The sequence below is a fragment of the Jatropha curcas genome, chromosome 10 (assembly GCF_041381405.1).
Source record: "Jatropha curcas cultivar XTBG-Jc1 chromosome 10, XTBG_Jcur_1.0, whole genome shotgun sequence".
NCBI classification, from domain to species: Eukaryota; Viridiplantae; Streptophyta; class Magnoliopsida; order Malpighiales; family Euphorbiaceae; genus Jatropha; species Jatropha curcas.
The window spans coordinates 12,466,079-12,484,398 of record NC_143160.1 but is presented as its reverse complement, the minus strand read 5'-3'; the positions used below and the strand labels follow the sequence as shown (position 1 = coordinate 12,484,398).

The window sequence follows — 18,320 nt, the reverse complement described above, 5'->3', positions numbered from 1 at the left end:
ATGCTTATACTCTGCTCCTGCATAACTTCTTGGAATAATATTTTGCTTCTTGGATTTCCAACTAACTAGAGATCCCCAATGAAAATACAATAGCCTGTCATAGATCTTCTAGTCTCACTAGAACTTCCCCAATCAATATTAGAGTAAGCTTTTATAATCAATTTTGAAGATGTAGAACAGAAAAGCCCTTGTCTAGGAGAAGAAGTTTAGTATTTTTGTTAAAGTATTAAGAATTTACTTTACTTACATTTATGGTTTTAGTAGTTTCAAAATAAATGGAAAGAGTTTCTTGTTGCATTTAGAGCTTAAGTTTCCTATGTAAATTTAAAGCTTAGGTTTCAAACTAGAGTTTAATGTCTTAGTTGTTACAACTGCTAGTTTATCTATAAATAGCCTACCCAATGATAGTTGTAATTAAGCAACAAAGAGTTTTCAAATAAAGAAGTTCTATTCTAAACTTTTTCTCTTTGTCTACTATTCTTGGTTTTTCTATTAATTGTGTTTCTTTCTAGTTTTTCTATTAAGTGGTGTCAAAGTTTCTAAAGCTAACAAATGGTATCAAAGCCAACTTGTTTATAAGGGTCCTATGAAAGTGAGAAATTTCTTCTTTAGTGTGAGGATAAAACAAAATACTAAAATATGTCATCTAGTAACAATTTTTTAGGAACTGATCCTCCAATGTTTAATGGAGAAAATTACCATATATGGGTAATAAACTGAAAGCTTATTTGAAAGCTTTGAATTTGTGGAAAGTTATATAAGACGGAGCAAATCCAACACCTCTTGGTCCTGATCAACATTGGCTCAAATGAAGAATTCTGAGGAGCAAAAGGCCAAGAAGCCAAAGGCCTTGACATGTTTACGTTCAAGTTTATCAGAAACTATATTCACAAGAATCATGACTTGTGAAACTCCAAAAGAGGCTTTGGATAAGCTAGAAGAGGAGTTTGAAAGTAGTTATAGAGTGAAAATAATTAAACTTCTAATTCTAAAAAGGGAGTTTGAGGTGATTAGAATGAAAGAATGTAAAATAGTAAAGGAGTGTGCTACTAATTTGCTAGAGTTGGTAAATAAAATCAGATTGTTTGGGGACAAATTTCCAGACTATTTATAATCAAGTACTAAAATAATATCGGGTCTTTCTAATCAAGAGTTTTAAAGCTGGGCTAATGGCATGCAGGCCAGCTGTTACTCCTCCCAACCCTGAACCGCCAACTAGTGGCTGTTGCTCTGTGCTTTCTCATGCCGACTTGCGTTGTGTTTGCGCCTACAAGAATTCCAATTTGCTTGCTTCCTTCTCTTGGGATTGACCCAAATCTTGCCTTGAAGCTCACAAAAAAGTGTAGGCTTCCTCACCCTGCCACTTGCTAGACAAAATTATATAACTGAAGATGGATTTATAGATTGAATAAAGTTTGATCCATTTTGGAAATTGTTATCTCTTGTTTCCTATTCTCTTTATTTTGCTATTGTTGATCTTCGTTTTTCATGCATATGGATTAGTAGTGTGTCCTGTTCCCATCTGTCTTGTTGGTGTTTCATGTAAGTTGTCTTACTTTACAAAATGATGATGTTACTGCCATCTTTGTCTCTTATAAATATTGCAGCAATTACTGATACATATATGATAAGTCTTAATTATCATGATGATCCTAGGGTTTAGCTAAATTCACAAGTAAAGTATGTTTACTTTCTAATCTCCATATTGTTAATTAAATTTTGAATATTGAACATAATAATAATGAGTGGTTGAAGTAGTAAGGTATATTTAAATTTAGTGGACGATCTATTCAAGATTAAAGGATGTTTGCTGAATAATACAGTGTCGAACATGTTTGTTGAATTACTTTGCGAGATATTATAAATACATTGTAGGTGTGTTATGGTATGTGGTGTTGAATTGAAATTGTTGATTATTATAGGTTTTCAAGTTATATATAAAGCAAGTTAGTTATGTAAATTTAGGCAAATTTTTTTTGAAATTAGCGACAAAATAAATTCATTTTATTAAAATAGCAAATAAATTTAACGACAAAATAGAGACAATTACAAAATACCAATAAAATTAGCGAAAATTCCAACAAAACACCTTCAAAATTTGTCACTTTATTTCATAAAATTACCTACAAAAATTACAAAATCAGTCGCTTGTTTACCAACAAAATATGGTTTTTGTCGTTAAAAATAGCGACAAATGTTTTAGCATCATTTTTTTTTTTTGTCGCTATTTTGATGGTGTAAAATCTAATTAGTTTATCGCTAATTGTTTTTTTTTCTTGTAGTGTGATGTGCTGAATTCCAAATTTATGATAAATAAGCATAATAAATATATTAAAGTTTTGATTGGTTAATAAAACTAAATAAAATAAAATAACTTCATGGACACCATAGAAAGTATTTAAACGTGCAATGATGCCAAAATTATTATTATAATTACATGCCAAATTATATGCAATAATTTGCAATAATATAAAAAGAATATAAAATAAATTACCTTTCAAACTTAAACAACTTAAACAAATTACAGTTATCGAACTTGAAAGAATATTATAATATATGAACATGAATAGGTATATATATTCTTTTTTTTTTAACTATTGAAATAAATTGTGATACTGTTAAATAAATTAACAAACAATAAAAGAAAAGAAAAACTTTTGGATAATTAACAATTTATACGTAAAAGTTGAAAACCAACATTTTTTTTTAAATAAATATGCGTGAAAGATGAAAGATCAAAAACAAAACAACAACTTATATATCATGATAAGCCACATGTATATAATTACATAAATGAAACCTGATAGAGTCTTGTACAAATCAGAAAGATAAAGTTTGCAATAATTAAAATTACAGACTTTTAGTCCATACAGGACATTCACTTATTTCATAACAGAAATATAATTATAGCCTTTTAATTAATAATTAATAACTAATAATAATAATGTTCGTAATGTACTCTACAAGGCAACTCGTTATTTGCAAGAGTGGCAATCTGTCAAGCACTCTACTGTAAATTATAATATTCCCTGCCCTGCTTTTGTTGCAAAATGGTATCCACCTGCTGGACATGCAATAAAATGTAATGTAGATGCGAGCTTTGGTGTCAATACTGGTGATGCTTGTGTTGGGATGGTGATACGTAATCAGTATGGGAATTTTTTGCATGGCAGGTGCATGCATATGGCCGTAGAACTGAAGTTATGGGAGTGAGAGAGGCCTTAAGCTGGCTGAAGGCACACTTTGTTGAGAGGCAGGTGGTGTTGGAAATGGATAATTTAATGGTGAAGCAAGCTCTGGAAAAAGATGATTGTTAATCACTCTTATTTTGTAAATTTAATTCATGATTGTAAATCTCATGCACGAGAATTTACTTCGTTACAGCTTTCGTTTATTAAAAAATCAGCAAATCAAGTGGCTCACATGCTGGGTCTGTTTGGCAGTAATAACTGTTATAGTAGCTGTTAGTTGTTCTAATATTTTTTAACGGTTACATGTTATTTGTTAGCTGTTAGGTGTTTATGTATTGGTTTAAAGTAAAAGTGTTAGGTAAAAATAAAAATTTAATTAACTGTTAAAATTAAAATGACAAAAAGGACATTAGAATGTTACTTAAAATTTCAAATTATGACTGATAGAATGAAATAGACTAATTGATAAAAAAATAAGAGATATATATATATAAAACAAGTGTTTTTTTTTCTAAATTATTATCATTTTTTTTTTCAAATTTTTTCTATAACAAATGATTATAAGATTAAAATAAAAAGAAGAGACAATTTTTTTTAATGTTATTTAAATTTGACAGCATGCTCTTATTCTTGTTTTAAAACAATAGAAATAAAATAATAAAATAATTAAAATGACATATATTCCTTTGAGATTTTGAGAAAGAAAAATTAAATAAATAACAAAAGAGTACCAAATTCAAAAGAGTGTTATTGCAAGTAGAATTGTAAGCCAGGGAAAAAGAAAACAAATGGATAAGAGTGTCAAAATATTTAAACATTAAGGGATTTTACGTTTGATGAAACACTCCGAACCTCTAACAACTATTACAAATATTAAGTTACCGAACAATCTAATTGATATATATATATTTTTGACTTTAGTTAAAACATTGAATGCTCCCTAAAATGCTGTTGCCGATACTGTTTTGACTCTAGTCAAAATATTGACTGTTCCCTAAAACGTTGTTGCCGAACAGGCTCTGTAGCCAGGGCTGTTGTTTCAATGTATGGTTTATTGGAGTTGAATAGTTACCTTCCATATTTTATTTGGGGCTGTTGTTTCAATGTATGGTTTATTGGAGTTGAATAGTTACCTTCCATATTTTATTTGGGATGTACTGCTCTTTGATACTAATAATAATTAAGCGGTATTCTTTAAAAAAAAAAAAAAACTAATAAGAATAATAATAATAACTTCTTTGATAATAATAATAACTTTAATAATAATAATAATAATAATAAGAAAAATAACCACTTTACCATCAAAACGACGTCGTTTGATGTAGGAGGTTTAAGTGAATCCACAACCAAAACCCCGTGGTTTTAACCTAGGTTGGATTTTAATCACACAAACAGAAGGTTCTCTCAAACTCGAATCAAATCAAACGCATTTTCTCCTCCCTTCCCTGCGCCGTTCGTTTTCTGCACTTCCACGGCCACACCCACAGTCTTCCTTGAAGACCTTCCCGTTGGTTTCGTTCTTGGCCATCGCCTCTGCAGCAGAGGTGCTCTTCAGCCAGGTCTTGATTTTTTTTTTATTTCATTTTTCAGTCCTTTTTTTCGTTTGTTTCGTTCCTTTTTCTTTCTTTTTTTTTTTTTTTTTTATAAACACATATAAACAGACAGAGAGGAGGAATTGTTGAATTAATTTATGGGTTCAGCTTTTTGTACAAAATGTGAAATCTCTACATGCAAAAAATAAAATGTGTTTCTACAACAGTTCCATTTGTTTGATATGGTGATGATTTGCTTTTACTCTTAATTTGTTGATGTCTTGAGAATGCGATGATTGTACCAATTTATGAATGGCCATTATACAAGGGATTTTAGGTTTATGGAATTGTAATAGTTGCTGATTCTGATGTGAATACCTTACGAATATAGAATATTGAATAAAATTTGTGATTAAACGGGTATTTCTAATTGGTTTGGGACGGGTTTGGGTATTATTAGTTTATTCCTTAAGGGATTCGGCACGGAGGGAGTTTTTTTTTTTGCGGTTACCCATGCTGTTGCCAACCCTATATGTGACAGCTCAACAAAGAGGGAAAGACTATTCAATTGATTGTGTACCTCATCCAAAGTATGAAATTTTGATTGTGTAATTTTTTTTTTTTTTTTTTTTTTTTTTTTTTTGAGATATCGGTTTGCTTGTGTTATATATGGCTTAGTTTGAATTTTATAGTCATTTTCTATACGGGTTTGGGTATGAAACCGGTATTTATATGGTTCAAATATTTGTGATCTTGTTCATTTTGTGTTAATCAGGTTTTTATATGGGTTTAGGTAGCAACAGTAATGCTATTTGGATTTGAGTAAATTAGGATAATGGATTTGGGTATTTTATTTTGTCAACAGGTATGGATATGAAATTTTTGGTGTATACCTCTGCCAACCCTAGTTCTAATGGAATTTCTATTATTTTATTATATATATTAAAATGCTATATATGATTTAATACTCTTAAAACAAAGGCCGCCATCCCATCTCTTCTTCGCCATCTTCTTTTCTGTCCTTTCTTCCCTCAAACAAAGGAAGGAACCCTAGCCATTAAGTACGCCTGCTAAAGAACCAAAAAGAAAAAAAAAAAAAGTCTCCGTCGACTATCAATATTTCCTGAACACAACCCCATTGATCTAATTTCTGTAGGTTTTCACTCTTTTTTACTTGCTTTTTTTTTATTGATTTCTTTTTTTACACTGCACTGCACTGAACACTCCCTCCACTAGCCTCTTGATTTGGCACTGAGCACAACTGATAGGGGGTCTGTCTTGCTCCCATAGCCTCGCTTCCGGGATAGAGAGAGAAAGCAGCGTCAGTGTTGGTTGGGTCTCATCCGCAATGAGGTGAGGGCACCAAGCATGAAATTAATTTTTTTTTCTTAAATATGTAATTGTTCTTATTCTGTTTGTTTTTAGCTTATAGGGTTCAATGCAGAAGAGGTATAATCTAAAGCCAGTTTGAGCTTAAAATGGAATTTTTTTTAAAAGTTTGAACAAATTGCTGTTTATTTCTTTATATATTTATGTATTCTGAGTTTTATTTATTTATTTATTGCTGTTGTTAATAATCTGTTTTAGTTTAGGCTTAAGTTGAAATTCAAAAAAAAAAAAAAAAAAAAGCTAAATTAACTATTTAGTTACTCAAGTTAATTTAGCCATATCCTAGGGACTAATCTTTGTATTTACTAAGAGGGATAAAGTTGTAATTATGAACAAGCTTAGGAACTAAATAGTTATTTACTAAAAAAAAAATGAATGATTTAAGACTTTTTATGTTCTTTTTTTTTTTTTTTTTGCTATTTAAATATTCTAAGTTAGTTATGCTTAAAATGAAAATTAAAAAAAAAAAAAAAAAAAATTAAAGGCTACAAAGAGAGTTTTGAAGCTTCTTGTTTTGCGTAATTGATTTTCTTTGTTGCTTTTATTATATAATTTTGTTTTGCTAATGATTGATCTAAGTCTTCACTTTGAGCCGTAAATAGCAGAAAATTGAGATTAGATTTATGAAGTTTTATTTTGTCCATTTTTGAGTTTTAAAAGAAAAGAAAGAAATGAAACTTATTGTTTGTCAAAAATTATTCACTGGAATAAGAGATTGAAATTTATTGGAACAAGGATTCTTTATATTGGTAATTTTCTCTGGGTTGAATGTATGCTTTAGATCTTGGAATTTCTTCAAATCTCAAAGTTTTGTTTTATTTTTGGAATTTAGGGTTTGTTGTTGCAAAATTTGGGTTTAATCTATATAGGGGATTATGTTTCTGTTTGATTAGTTTGCTGTTTTTTGATTGAAAACATTAATAGTTTTGATTTTGATTTGTATAATTTACCATTTTTGGTTTTGTTTTTAGAAACCATGGTGTTTATATTAGACTGGTTAGATTCTAGTAAAATAAAACCACTCGAATTTTCGATATTCCTTTTTGTTTCTCATCAAACGAATGGCATCTTCTTCTGGAAATCCTAGCTTTTCCGAGCATGATAGTGAGGAATCTCATTGCTATTTCTCAAACAAGCATGAAATGTATCCTTGCAAATAATGTTTAATGTTTTAATTCTATTCAGTTTGGAAGTTAATCTGATGTGTGTCTTTATTTTATTTTAATTTTATTTTTCTGTTTAAAAGCAAGGAAAGAATTAGAAGTAAAATACAGTTATAGGTTTTGAATTCAAAATTATTTAGAATGATTATGTGCTGCCTATAGGAAAATGAAAGTTGCTTTGTTCTGAGAATGAGACTTTTGTACTTGCTTAAGTACTTGAATTGATATTTTTGCAACTTGGAATTTTCTTTGTATAATGTTGTAATATACTGCCTGTTCTAAATAAGTTTGAATTTGTGATTTTCTTTTTTAATTAATTAATTCTTTTGACTGTTGAAATCAATGTGTTGCAGTGGAGTGCAGTCCTAAACTGCTTGTATATCGTTGAAGCAGACACTTGTTTAATTGGAAAAAAAAAAAAGAAAAAAAAGAGCAATACAGAAAATGGAGATTGATTTAGGAAAAGTTCCCTTTGGAATGGATTTCCATCCTCAAGAGCACATGGTGGCTGCTGCTCTCATCACCGGCCACCTTCACCTGTTAGTCTACCATCGTCAGTATTCCCTTTTTTTTTTTTTTTTTTCATTTTGTAACATCAATCTCATTTTTTTCCTTTTTCTTACTACAGATACCGAGTCAGTGCTGATTCTTCATCACAAAGGTACAACCTATTTGGCTAAAACAACTTTTTCTTCTTTTTACAGCCTACCCAGTTGCTCCAATTCAAGATACTCATAATTAAAAATTTTTCACTGAAGGTTGTTGGAAGTTCAAGCGCATAGTGACTCCTGTAGAGCTGTCCGGTTCGTCAATGGTGGACAAGGTAACACTTCCTTTTATAATTTTTTTAAGCTGTTGCGGTTGCTTCTAGTGTTAGTTGCACTTTCTGAGTGTGTTCTTTTGGAATCAGTGCTATTGACTGCTTCAAGTGATCGCTCAATTCTAGCAACAGATGTGGAAACTGGCTCGCCAATTGCTCGTGTTGAAAATGCCCATGAGTAGGTTTATTTAATATATTTCTCATAACTTAGCTTGATATTTTGATGTTGTATTCTTGTGTGCTAAGTGATTCTTGTGTAGGGATGCCATTTATAGTTTGATCAACCTCACTGAATCAACCATTGCAACTGGGGATGATCAAGGATGTATCAAGGTGACCAAATTTTATTTATTTTTTCATTTTTTCAGTTCTTTTTTGCCTTTAGCGAGTATCCTCTATTACATTGCAAAGCAACTGTTTTTCCTTCTTTGCAGGTTTGGGATACAAGGCAACGTTCTTGTTGTAATTCTTTTAATGCCCATGAAGACTATGTTTCAGATATGACTTTTGCAAATGATTCTATGAAACTCCTAGGGACAAGGTACTCAGAACTATAGTCAATTTTCTCTTTTTTCTTTTTTGGTGAATTGGGCTCCGACTAGTGTTCAAACTTGTACCTCATAGCTCTATAGATAAGCCAAAGCTCATGGGTAGCTTTATCTCTTTACGATACCAATATGTTTTTATTACCTTTTGGAGTTGCAAAGATGATAAAAGGATTTTGTTATAATTATAAGTGGGAACATATGTTGGTTTGTCATTCTTCTTTAATTTCACATTTTATATAAGGTTTTGAGTTCGTTTTCAAAGGGTCAGCTTTCTTGCAATTTTCTTATATCATCATTAATGTCGTGTGTTACTTCTTCTGATTCCTTATCAACATATTGATGCGAGCCTGCACCCAATTTTTCTACCACCAACATCTAGTAGGAATCTGAATTTTTTGCTTGCACATTGTTTCCTTTTTTAACCTTGTTGTAATTCAAGGTGAAACTCTTAGAAGTTCTCTTTTGCAATGTTTTCAGTGGAGATGGGACTCTTTCAGTTTGCAACCTTAGAAGCAATAAAGTAAGGTGTTTTTCTTATAATGAAATAATATATGGGGGTTAATTTTCAGAATTTTGCAATGTGATTAATTTGTTCTGAGTTAATGACAGGTCCAAACTCGGTCAGAATTTTCTGAAGAAGAGCTATTATCTGTTGCTATTATGAAGGTAGCATTTTGGCCATACTTAAAAGTTTTGTGCTTTTCATGTCCTTCCAAATCTTCAATTATGTGAAAGCCTCTTTTTTTTTTTTTTTTTTAATTCCACTGGGAAAACATGTGGAAGATTTTCCCCCATATAAATCGCATATTTACAACAAGAGGAGGAACTAGGGATGAAGGTAAGCTCTTAAACATTCAAGGCATGCTTTCATTCCAAAAGAGTTATTCGCCCTTGAACATGGCGATTGATGCTTAAGGGGCCCTCTTCATATTTTTTCTTCCACTACTTTAGTTTTTGGCACCACTAACCTTTCATCTAATCAGTAGGTAGTAAACTGTAAACATTTTATTGACGGAAATCATTGTTAAGGTAAATGACCAAAATGATACTTTTCGTTGGTTTATCTGTCATACTCTTCTAATTTGCAGCTTCTTTTTGTCAGAATGGTCGGAAGGTTATCTGTGGAACACAAAATGGAAATTTATTATTGTATTCATGGGGATTTTTCAAGGATTGCAGGTATTCTCATTGAAAAAGATGAAACTAGAAAGTTAGAAAGCCCATTTGAAAATAGTCTATTTCCATGGAATAAAGTGTTCCAAGTTGATATCTCTTTCTCTCTCAATGTGCATCTGTTGTATACATTTGCATATTGATTTCATGCTTTTTGCAATGTCCTGAATCTTTTTTTGATTTCCAGTGATCGCTTTGTTGGTCTATCACCAAATTCTATTGATGCTTTGTTGAAGGTGAGTAGGTGAATTTTCTATGTATTTCAGATTTTATCAGCACTTTTATCCATCGAGGATATTATGGAAATGTGTAAACCTTCCTGTTTTAGCTAGATGAAGATAGGGTCATTGTTGGAACTGAGAATGGACTCATCAGGTGGGCATTATTTCATCCCCATTTTTGGATCATACTTCTTTTATTCTTTCCCTCTGATTCTGTTTCTTCTGTTTATTTTTTCAGTCTGGTAGGCATATTACCCAACAGAATCATCCAACCACTTGCAGAGCATTCAGAGTATCCCATTGAGCATCTTGGTACTATATGTCCTTCCTTATAAGGAACTTCATATCAGTTGCATTTGCCTGATAGAAAATTGTGATCTAGATCACATACCATGGTTGATTTTTCACCTTGTGGTTGGTTGTGTACCTGTTAACTGGATATTTATCAACTTGTTTATTTATGTGTATATAAGCTCATCAATAGTCTATAACATGCATTGATGAATCACCAATCACAAATGCTATTTTTTGCCTCAAATCACCTTCTTTTTGTGTGTAATCCTCTGTTGTTTCTTTCGTTTGCAGTAGTCGTGATGCTTTTGTGAAGAAAAGCTTGTTTGACACTTTTTTTTTTTGTTCTTGTAGCTTTTTCTCACGACCGAAAGTTTCTTGGCAGTATATCACATGACCAAATGTTAAAGGTGCATGAAGCCCCCCTCTCTCTCTCTCTCTCTCTCTCTCGCGATATAGAAAGCTGGATACATCTGCATGCATTTACCCACAGACACAAACATCTCTTCCAGTAGCATTTCTTCTCAAGTGCCCTAACTCAACTGTTATGTTTTATTCATTCAGCTTTGGGATTTAGATGATTTATTGCAACATTCTGGAAATATTCAGAAGGATCAAGATGTGACCAACAGTGATAGTGATGAGATGGATGTTGATATTAATCCTCCAAAACCTAAGAAAGGTATGCTGAATTTACTTTATTGGAAATATGGAACAATAATAGTACGTTTTGTGAGGCTTTTTTGAATCGTGAATCTTTCATCAATGTATTGTTAGATAAGCAACTCTTACATGTTGCACATTGGTGCAACTAGATTGTTGCTTTCCTCAAATGCTAATCAATTATAAAAGCTTAAACCTACATTTATTTGGCACTTTTTGTATAATAGGAAAAGTAGTAATTGCTGAAAAGGTTGAACAAATCAAATTATTTCCTGAAAAAGCTTACAAGTCTCTGAAGTGCTTTAAATCAAATATGCATGGCACAAGCTGTCTTGATCAGTCAACATTATTGTGGGTGATGGTCAAACACGTTTAGGAATTCACAAGGTTCCCTTTTGCAGTGAGATGTAGAAACTTATTTAACTAATTGTACCAGAATTAGGAGTATTATGTTTAATTATGGATTTAACATTAGAACGGAAGACCAATCCCAGCTTAAATGCTTCTTTGTTTTGAAGAAAAAAAAAAATTTGGTGCTTGAATGGTCATCAAAGGTCATCGATAGCTTCTGCATGTTTTTGATCTAATGCATGTTATGCAGTAATCTTATATGCCCGAGTCTTGAAAATATATATAATTTAGACATTTGCTGCATTTGGCTTAAATGTTATTACTATTTTCAGGAGGTAAGCAGAAAAATGCGCAAACTGATAGCAGCACAAGTAATTTCTTTGCAGACTTGTAGTGGATGCTATTTTGCTGTGTTCTGTTACCGAGTTGTATCCTCTGCTTGAAAGAATTAACATAGATTGGCTTGTTAGATTATATTTTTGGCTTGTTAAACTGAAAGTTATAGATAATTTTTACTTTGATATTTATTTATTTATTTATTTACCAATAGAAATGAGATTCATACAATTTGCGTTCTACTAGAAGCAGTATTATGAAACCTGGCCTGAACACGACCTGGTTAAAGAACCAAATCGATGGATCACTGGTTAGCGGGTCAATGGTTCAATCAGTGTCATAAAAATATCGAGTATGTATTAATTGAATAATAATACATATAATAATACATATTATTATTATTCTTAACGAAATGATTCGACCTGCATAGATTCAGTTAACGTGGACTGGTTTGATCACAATTCAATTGGTTTATTCTGTTTTGTTGTTTTTTTTTTTTTTTTTTTTTCTTCAAATGGTTCAAAAGCAAAATTGGTTGGGTTTTTGAGTTCGGTTCCTGGGTTAACCTGTCAGGTTATGAAGATAGGAAGAAATGACTTTTTTAGTTCCTTTCCCTAAATCACAATGCATCATTTGTAATCTCTATGAATCATCCTAATCATGGTGAATCAATGGACAATTTGACAATTGAAATAAGAATAATAGCATTCATAGAGGATGCAATTATTTTTATATTGTTTTCTATTTTCAATAGGGTATGAAATATTTTTTTTAATTATTTTTGTATAAATATTTAATTGTTATTATGTTATTTTTTAATAGTTATAAATAAAATGATAATATAAAAATAATAATTTGAAAGAATAATTTTTTAGAAATTATTTGTATGAGATGAATATAGTCTAAGTATCTATCATCTAACTTAGTGGTAAATGCATATACTGACTTGGTAATAAATTTGAATTCGAATCCCTCTTTCTTAATACTTCAAATATATATATAAGAAACTTCAAATATATATATATATATATATATATATATATATATATATATATATATATATATGCTCCATCCTATAATCTTATCCTAGTTTATTTTTAACACGAATATATTTAATATGGTTAAATTATAATTTTTATTTTGTTTTCTTTTCAAATATACCTTCGTATTAACTATCGAATGATACATACTATTCTATTATAATTAAATAATGAGTACTAATTATTAAAATAATTAAAATTTAATTTTTTAATTTAATAATCAGGACAATAAAAGTTATGAATTGCCTAATATTGGAGGCAATAACAATGAATTTTGTTATTAGAATGTAAAATAAATAGGGATAGTGTAAAAAAAAAAATCAAAAATTATATTTTTTCTAAAAAAAGGAAAAGTATCGAACAAAAGAAATATAAAATTGTGAATTAAAGGGACAGGGTAATTGGATAGATAAAAATACCCTTATAAATTTATAATTATGTGCCAATAGAAGATATATTAGAAAAAGATAAATATTAATTCAACAAGGAATGTTAACTCTTTCGGAATATTATAAATTTATTATTATTTGCCAATAAAAGATAAATATTAAAAAAAATATTAGTTTAATTAGAAATCATATTTAAAAAAAAAACAATTATGTTTATAATATTGCAATTATACTATAGATTAAATATAGTAACCAATATAAATTTTTAAAGTAATGATTTTTTTAAGTAATTTAGAATTGAACACTCATTTAATCATACACGAGATTTTTTGTTAGGAAAATGGAAATGTTATTAATAAGCATCAAAATTAATTAGAATAATTTGATTTACAGATAAGATTTCTAGTTTCATTCATGAACTAAATCAATTAAAATAAATATTTTTCAAAAAATTATTTCCATTTTATCCTTTTGAACAGTTAGAAATGTCCTCTTTTCTTAATTTATATTTCCATTTATTAATCAATTAAAATAGATATGCAACTCTTGTCAAAGCATGGATTGCCATGTTACCTTGTCTTCTAATTTAAAACACAATCTCAATGTTGCTTAGAAGAACTAGCCTTTTGCATCCTCAATTACAAATCCCTACTTAGAATCATGAATTGCTTTGCATCAATCTCATTTGAACAGAGCTTAAATCATGAATTATAATTAATATATATATATATATATATATATATTAATATTACTTAATTTCAACTAGGGTTTTGCAATTTAATAAAATTTCAAGTGTCATTCAATGAAATTTGATTTAATTTAAATTCAGTTAGGATATCTTAATTTAATAAAATATCAATGTAACTTAATCGATTATTGCTCAATTTAATTTTAAATTTGGGTATCTTAATTTATTTTAATTTAATTTTGAATGTGATTAAGTATAACTTAACCAAGGATAACTTAATTTAATTCAAAATAAAGTGATTTAACTCAATTTATTCTTCCTCATAATTTTCATCTCTGTGGATCAGAGAATTTGACTCTTCTTTACAAAGAAGAACAAGATTCGCATGCAGCCTCTGTTTAATACGTGGAAATATCAAGACTTGAATAACAACTTTAGTTTCAGGAATGACAGTATACAATTAATATCTTATCAATTAAAAAATTTTATCGATTAAAACAATTTTTAAAAAGTTTCAAATTCTCTTTTATATATATATATATATATATATATATATATAGATGCAGTCTGCTATATTTCAATCTATCCAAATATAATAAGAGATAAGAATACATAAAAATATGTTTTGAATCTCAAATAATAATAATATTATTAATTAAAAATCTATTTAAAATATTTTCAATTATTCATATTCGAAAAGCAAGCGTTTTTAGAAATAAAAATATAATTAATAATAATATAATTTAAACAATATATAAACACCCATGCTGAATAATAACTAGTTTTATCTATAAAATCAGCGGTTTGAAAGAACTTTATTTAAATACTCATCTTGGTCTAAGCATGGTTCACTCTTGAGTCAAGTCGGTAATCTAGGATTGTAAATGAGCAAAATCGCTCGTAAACTCTTTGGGACTTGGCTCAATAAAAACTTGCTTGAACTCAGAGAGCTCAATTAGATTGCAAGTGAGCTTTATTAAGTCAAGCTCATGAGCTAGCTTGCAAGTTAGTATATGAACCGAACTCACAAACTAGTTCAATAAGTCTAAATTAGTTAAATTTACATTAAAATAACATCGTTTTTGTTTAACAAATTTCAAGTTCAAACTCGATTTGTTTATGGTTATCGTAAGAGAGCTATATGTTCATTTACAACCTTAAATGGACACAAGTGGTGCAAACATAAAAATGAAATAATAATTTTGATACAGATTGCCAAAATCATATAATTATTGCAAAAATTATAATAATTTTCTAAAATTGAAAAATGAACATATTTCATAATTTTTTTAAAAAAATAGCCTAATAAAAATCACAAAAATTTAATTTTATCAATACAAATAACAGTAATTAATAACTCATTTACATCTATTTCAAAAATTCACAAAATATCTCATATAAATCTATTTTTTAAAAGAAAATTAACTCGCTCAATGCGTGAGCTTTTACCTAGTTATAATTAAAATAGAATCAAATATTCAAAACATAAAATATAAAAATTTTCAGATTTCTCCCTATCATATGTATTTATTAAAAATAATTTCAAAAAAGATAAAACTTATTATTTTGAATTAAAAATAATAACAGTTACAAATCATTCAGTGACGAACAAATAAATAAAAAACATTATTATTAAGAATGCACCTTTTTCAGAATTAACCAACAAAAAAATTTTCAATGTATATTGATATATTGATATATTAATAAAATATTATATATATTTTTAAAAATAAAATTTTAAATTGTTCGCCAATCACATACATATATTTATTTTATTTAAAAATAAATTTTAGAAAATTAAAAATTAAAATTTTTGAAAAGTTTAACTATGTGTGTTCTATTTGCAAATTTATTTTTAAAAATATATATCTAATCTCATCGTACAAAAATAAAGAAAAAATATTAATAAAAAATATATTTTTTCTTTTTTGATATCTCTTCTAAATAAAATATTATGTATATTCTATTTTAAAATTTATTTTTTAAAAAAATATATCCAATCAAATCATTCAAATATAAAGAAAAAAGAATATTAATAAAAAGAATATACTTTTTTCTTTTTTTATTTCTCTCTGAAATAAAATATTTAAAATAAAATATAAAATTTTCAAATGTCTTATTAGTATATATATATATATATATATATTAAAAAGGATTAAACTTAAAATTTAAAATACTTAATTATCTAGATGTATTTATTTAAAAAGGAATTTTAATCAATTATATCTAATCAATTAATTAAATGTAATTTTCTAATTGACTATGACTAAAATTATTTTAGCACATTTTAAATTCCATTAAAAATTATCAAAAATCCGAATATCCCACTATTTCCACATTTATATATAGTATAGATAGATAAATATTTTAAGTTTATAATTCTTTTTTTATGGAATAATTGTAATTTTGGTATATGGACTTTTCAAAATTTTCTATTTTGCTGTATGAATGGAAAATGTTTACGATTTAATTAATAAACTCTTAATTTTTTAACAATAGAGTGAAATTTACATGTGTGTACAGTCGAAAATCACTGTAAGATGATTGGGTCCCTCCTCTTCATTTTTTTAATTGCTGATTGTGCGCCAAATTGGATGTCATGTAAGCTGCTACGTGGATTAAAAACACTAATAAAGTGAACTGACAAAAAAATCCTTTCCTCTATCTCAGCACCTTCTCCTTCTCCTCTTTCCAATCAATCGATGAAAGGAGAAAAAAAAAACTCTAGATCTGCAATTTATTCTTAAAATTTTTCTGTTTAAATTCTGGTAAATTAATTAAACAACATATCCTTCTTTTTCCTCTCCCATTTTTATTCTCAGATAAAAAGAGAAAGAAGCAGAGATCTGTCTGTAACTCCATCGTTTACAAAACCAAATGAGGTAACCATGTCTGCTTCTCTAACCGTAGGAGGGCAGAGTCACTACAGGAGAGTTTTAGGTCTTTCACTCGACAAATTTTTATTCGTTTATCATATTATATAGTCGATTTATATTTATCATTGGCTTTTTAGGAGGGATGTTATAAAAATTTTAACACTTTCTTACAGGATTCGTAATTCAAATAGAATACGAAAATTAAATTAAGATACAACTCTAATAATATTAAGTCAATTAATTGGAACTCATAAACTAAATATGAATTTTAATATATAATTAAACAATAAAGACTTCTCAAATAATTAAAATCCTTCATCAATTGAAATTTGAAGCTTGATAATCAAAGTACACTCATATTTGAGAAATTAAATGGAGAAATTTATCATAGTGAATTCATTTCGGTTTGGTTCGATCAAGATTTTAAGAGTTCAATTACCATGCAATTTTAATAGTGATAAGGAACGATTTTTACATTCAAAATAGATTATTTGGTTCAGAAAAATCAAAATAAATCAAATCGATCTGATTTGGTATCGCACACTCTTCGGTCTGAATTTGAACCAACTGTATAATAAAATTTTTTATTATTAATTTGTGAATATATTAAAAATAATAATAATTACAAAAGTTATTATAGAGTAATTCTACAAAAGTTATATATAAAGGGAGTAAATGGAAAACTGACCACCAACTGTAGAAGACAGACACGAATCGAGCTTGAAGACAACCATGAGTGAGGATGAAGAGAAGCGGAGAGAGTGCTATTTAAAAAATATTTATCAAAACAAGAGAGAACTAATAAGGAAGTTGAAGAACTAAGTCGAGGCGGAGAGGCTTATTGCAAAGATTTGAATTGAAAGGGTAGAAGTGAGAATTTATAAGAGATTACAGTCCATAAAGTGAAAGTTGAATCATGCGTATTTATTCGGATTTTAGCTGACTAATATTTAAAGATTGGATGTTTGACTCACACTTGAAATTTGAAATCATTCCTTGAAGTTGAATTGAAGTTTGGCTTTAAATGAGCCTTTTTGAGCATATTATAAGATTTGAATTGAAAGAGTAAAGGTGAATTACTGAGTAAGAGGTTAGAATCCATGAAATGAAAGTTGAGTAACGAGAGCTTATTTGAACTTGGATCAATCAAGTTAAAAAAATTAGTACTAATCAATTAGCTAGTTAGCTTTTCATCCTTATACTCTTTTTAAGAATTTGATATTTTAATAAGGAATAATGCTCAATTTACCTCCGAACTTGGACACAACATATAATTTTGTTCAAAAATTAACTTTTTATACAATGTATCCCTTAAATTTGTACCAAAAGAATAAAATGTCCAGTTGTTTAAGAAAAAAATTTTCTTATAGCTTTAACTAATAAAAATTACTTAAAAAAACTTAAAATTAGAGAAATAAAAAATTATCTAAAAATATAATAATAATTAAAAAAATTACATTATTTAATTTAAAAATAATTTAATTAATATTTGATTTAAAAAATTATAGAATTAGAAACAAGTTTTGATTATATTTGAAATATTTGGTTGAAAATATGTATGTAAATCATTTTAAAAATCATGTTATTGTTATTTAAAAATCATTATGTATTTATTTAAAAATCATTTTATTTAATTTGAAATAGTTATT

At 28.3% G+C, this 18,320-nt stretch overlaps 1 protein-coding gene across 2 annotated transcripts; it reads left to right on the top strand.

Annotated features, from left to right (window-relative positions):
* The first annotated feature begins 4,561 nt into the window (after nt 1–4,561).
* On the top strand, nt 4,562–11,909 carry WDR55 (transducin family protein / WD-40 repeat family protein). Of its 2 annotated transcripts, XM_037640724.2 has the most exons (17): nt 4,562–4,750; nt 6,014–6,076; nt 7,629–7,814; nt 7,904–7,936; nt 8,034–8,098; nt 8,186–8,273; nt 8,356–8,428; nt 8,530–8,636; nt 9,121–9,163; nt 9,253–9,309; nt 9,746–9,822; nt 10,004–10,052; nt 10,145–10,191; nt 10,276–10,349; nt 10,683–10,738; nt 10,893–11,010; nt 11,675–11,909. In XM_037640724.2, the coding sequence occupies exons 3-17, from the start codon at nt 7,720–7,722 to the stop codon at nt 11,734–11,736; spliced, it is 1,044 nt and encodes a 347-aa protein (XP_037496652.1). In that variant the 5' UTR covers nt 4,562–4,750; nt 6,014–6,076; nt 7,629–7,719; the 3' UTR covers nt 11,737–11,909. The 2 variants fall into 2 exon arrangements, with proteins under 2 accessions (XP_037496652.1, XP_020540210.1); XM_020684551.3 differs by lacking the exon at nt 6,014–6,076.
* The last annotated feature ends 6,411 nt before the right edge of the window (nt 11,910–18,320 follow it).

What these genes read in the sequence shown, in the direction of transcription:
- WDR55 (XM_020684551.3), top strand. Translation starts at nt 7,720, where the DNA reads ATGGAGATTGATTTAGGAAAAGTTCCCTTTGGAATGGATTTCCATCCT. An exon ending in ACTGAGAATGGACTCATCAG is followed by an intron (nt 10,192 to 10,275) that starts GTGGGCATTATT and finishes TTATTTTTTCAG; the next exon opens with TCTGGTAGGCATATTACCCA. An exon ending in GTATCCCATTGAGCATCTTG is followed by an intron (nt 10,350 to 10,682) that starts GTACTATATGTC and finishes TTGTTCTTGTAG; the next exon opens with CTTTTTCTCACGACCGAAAG.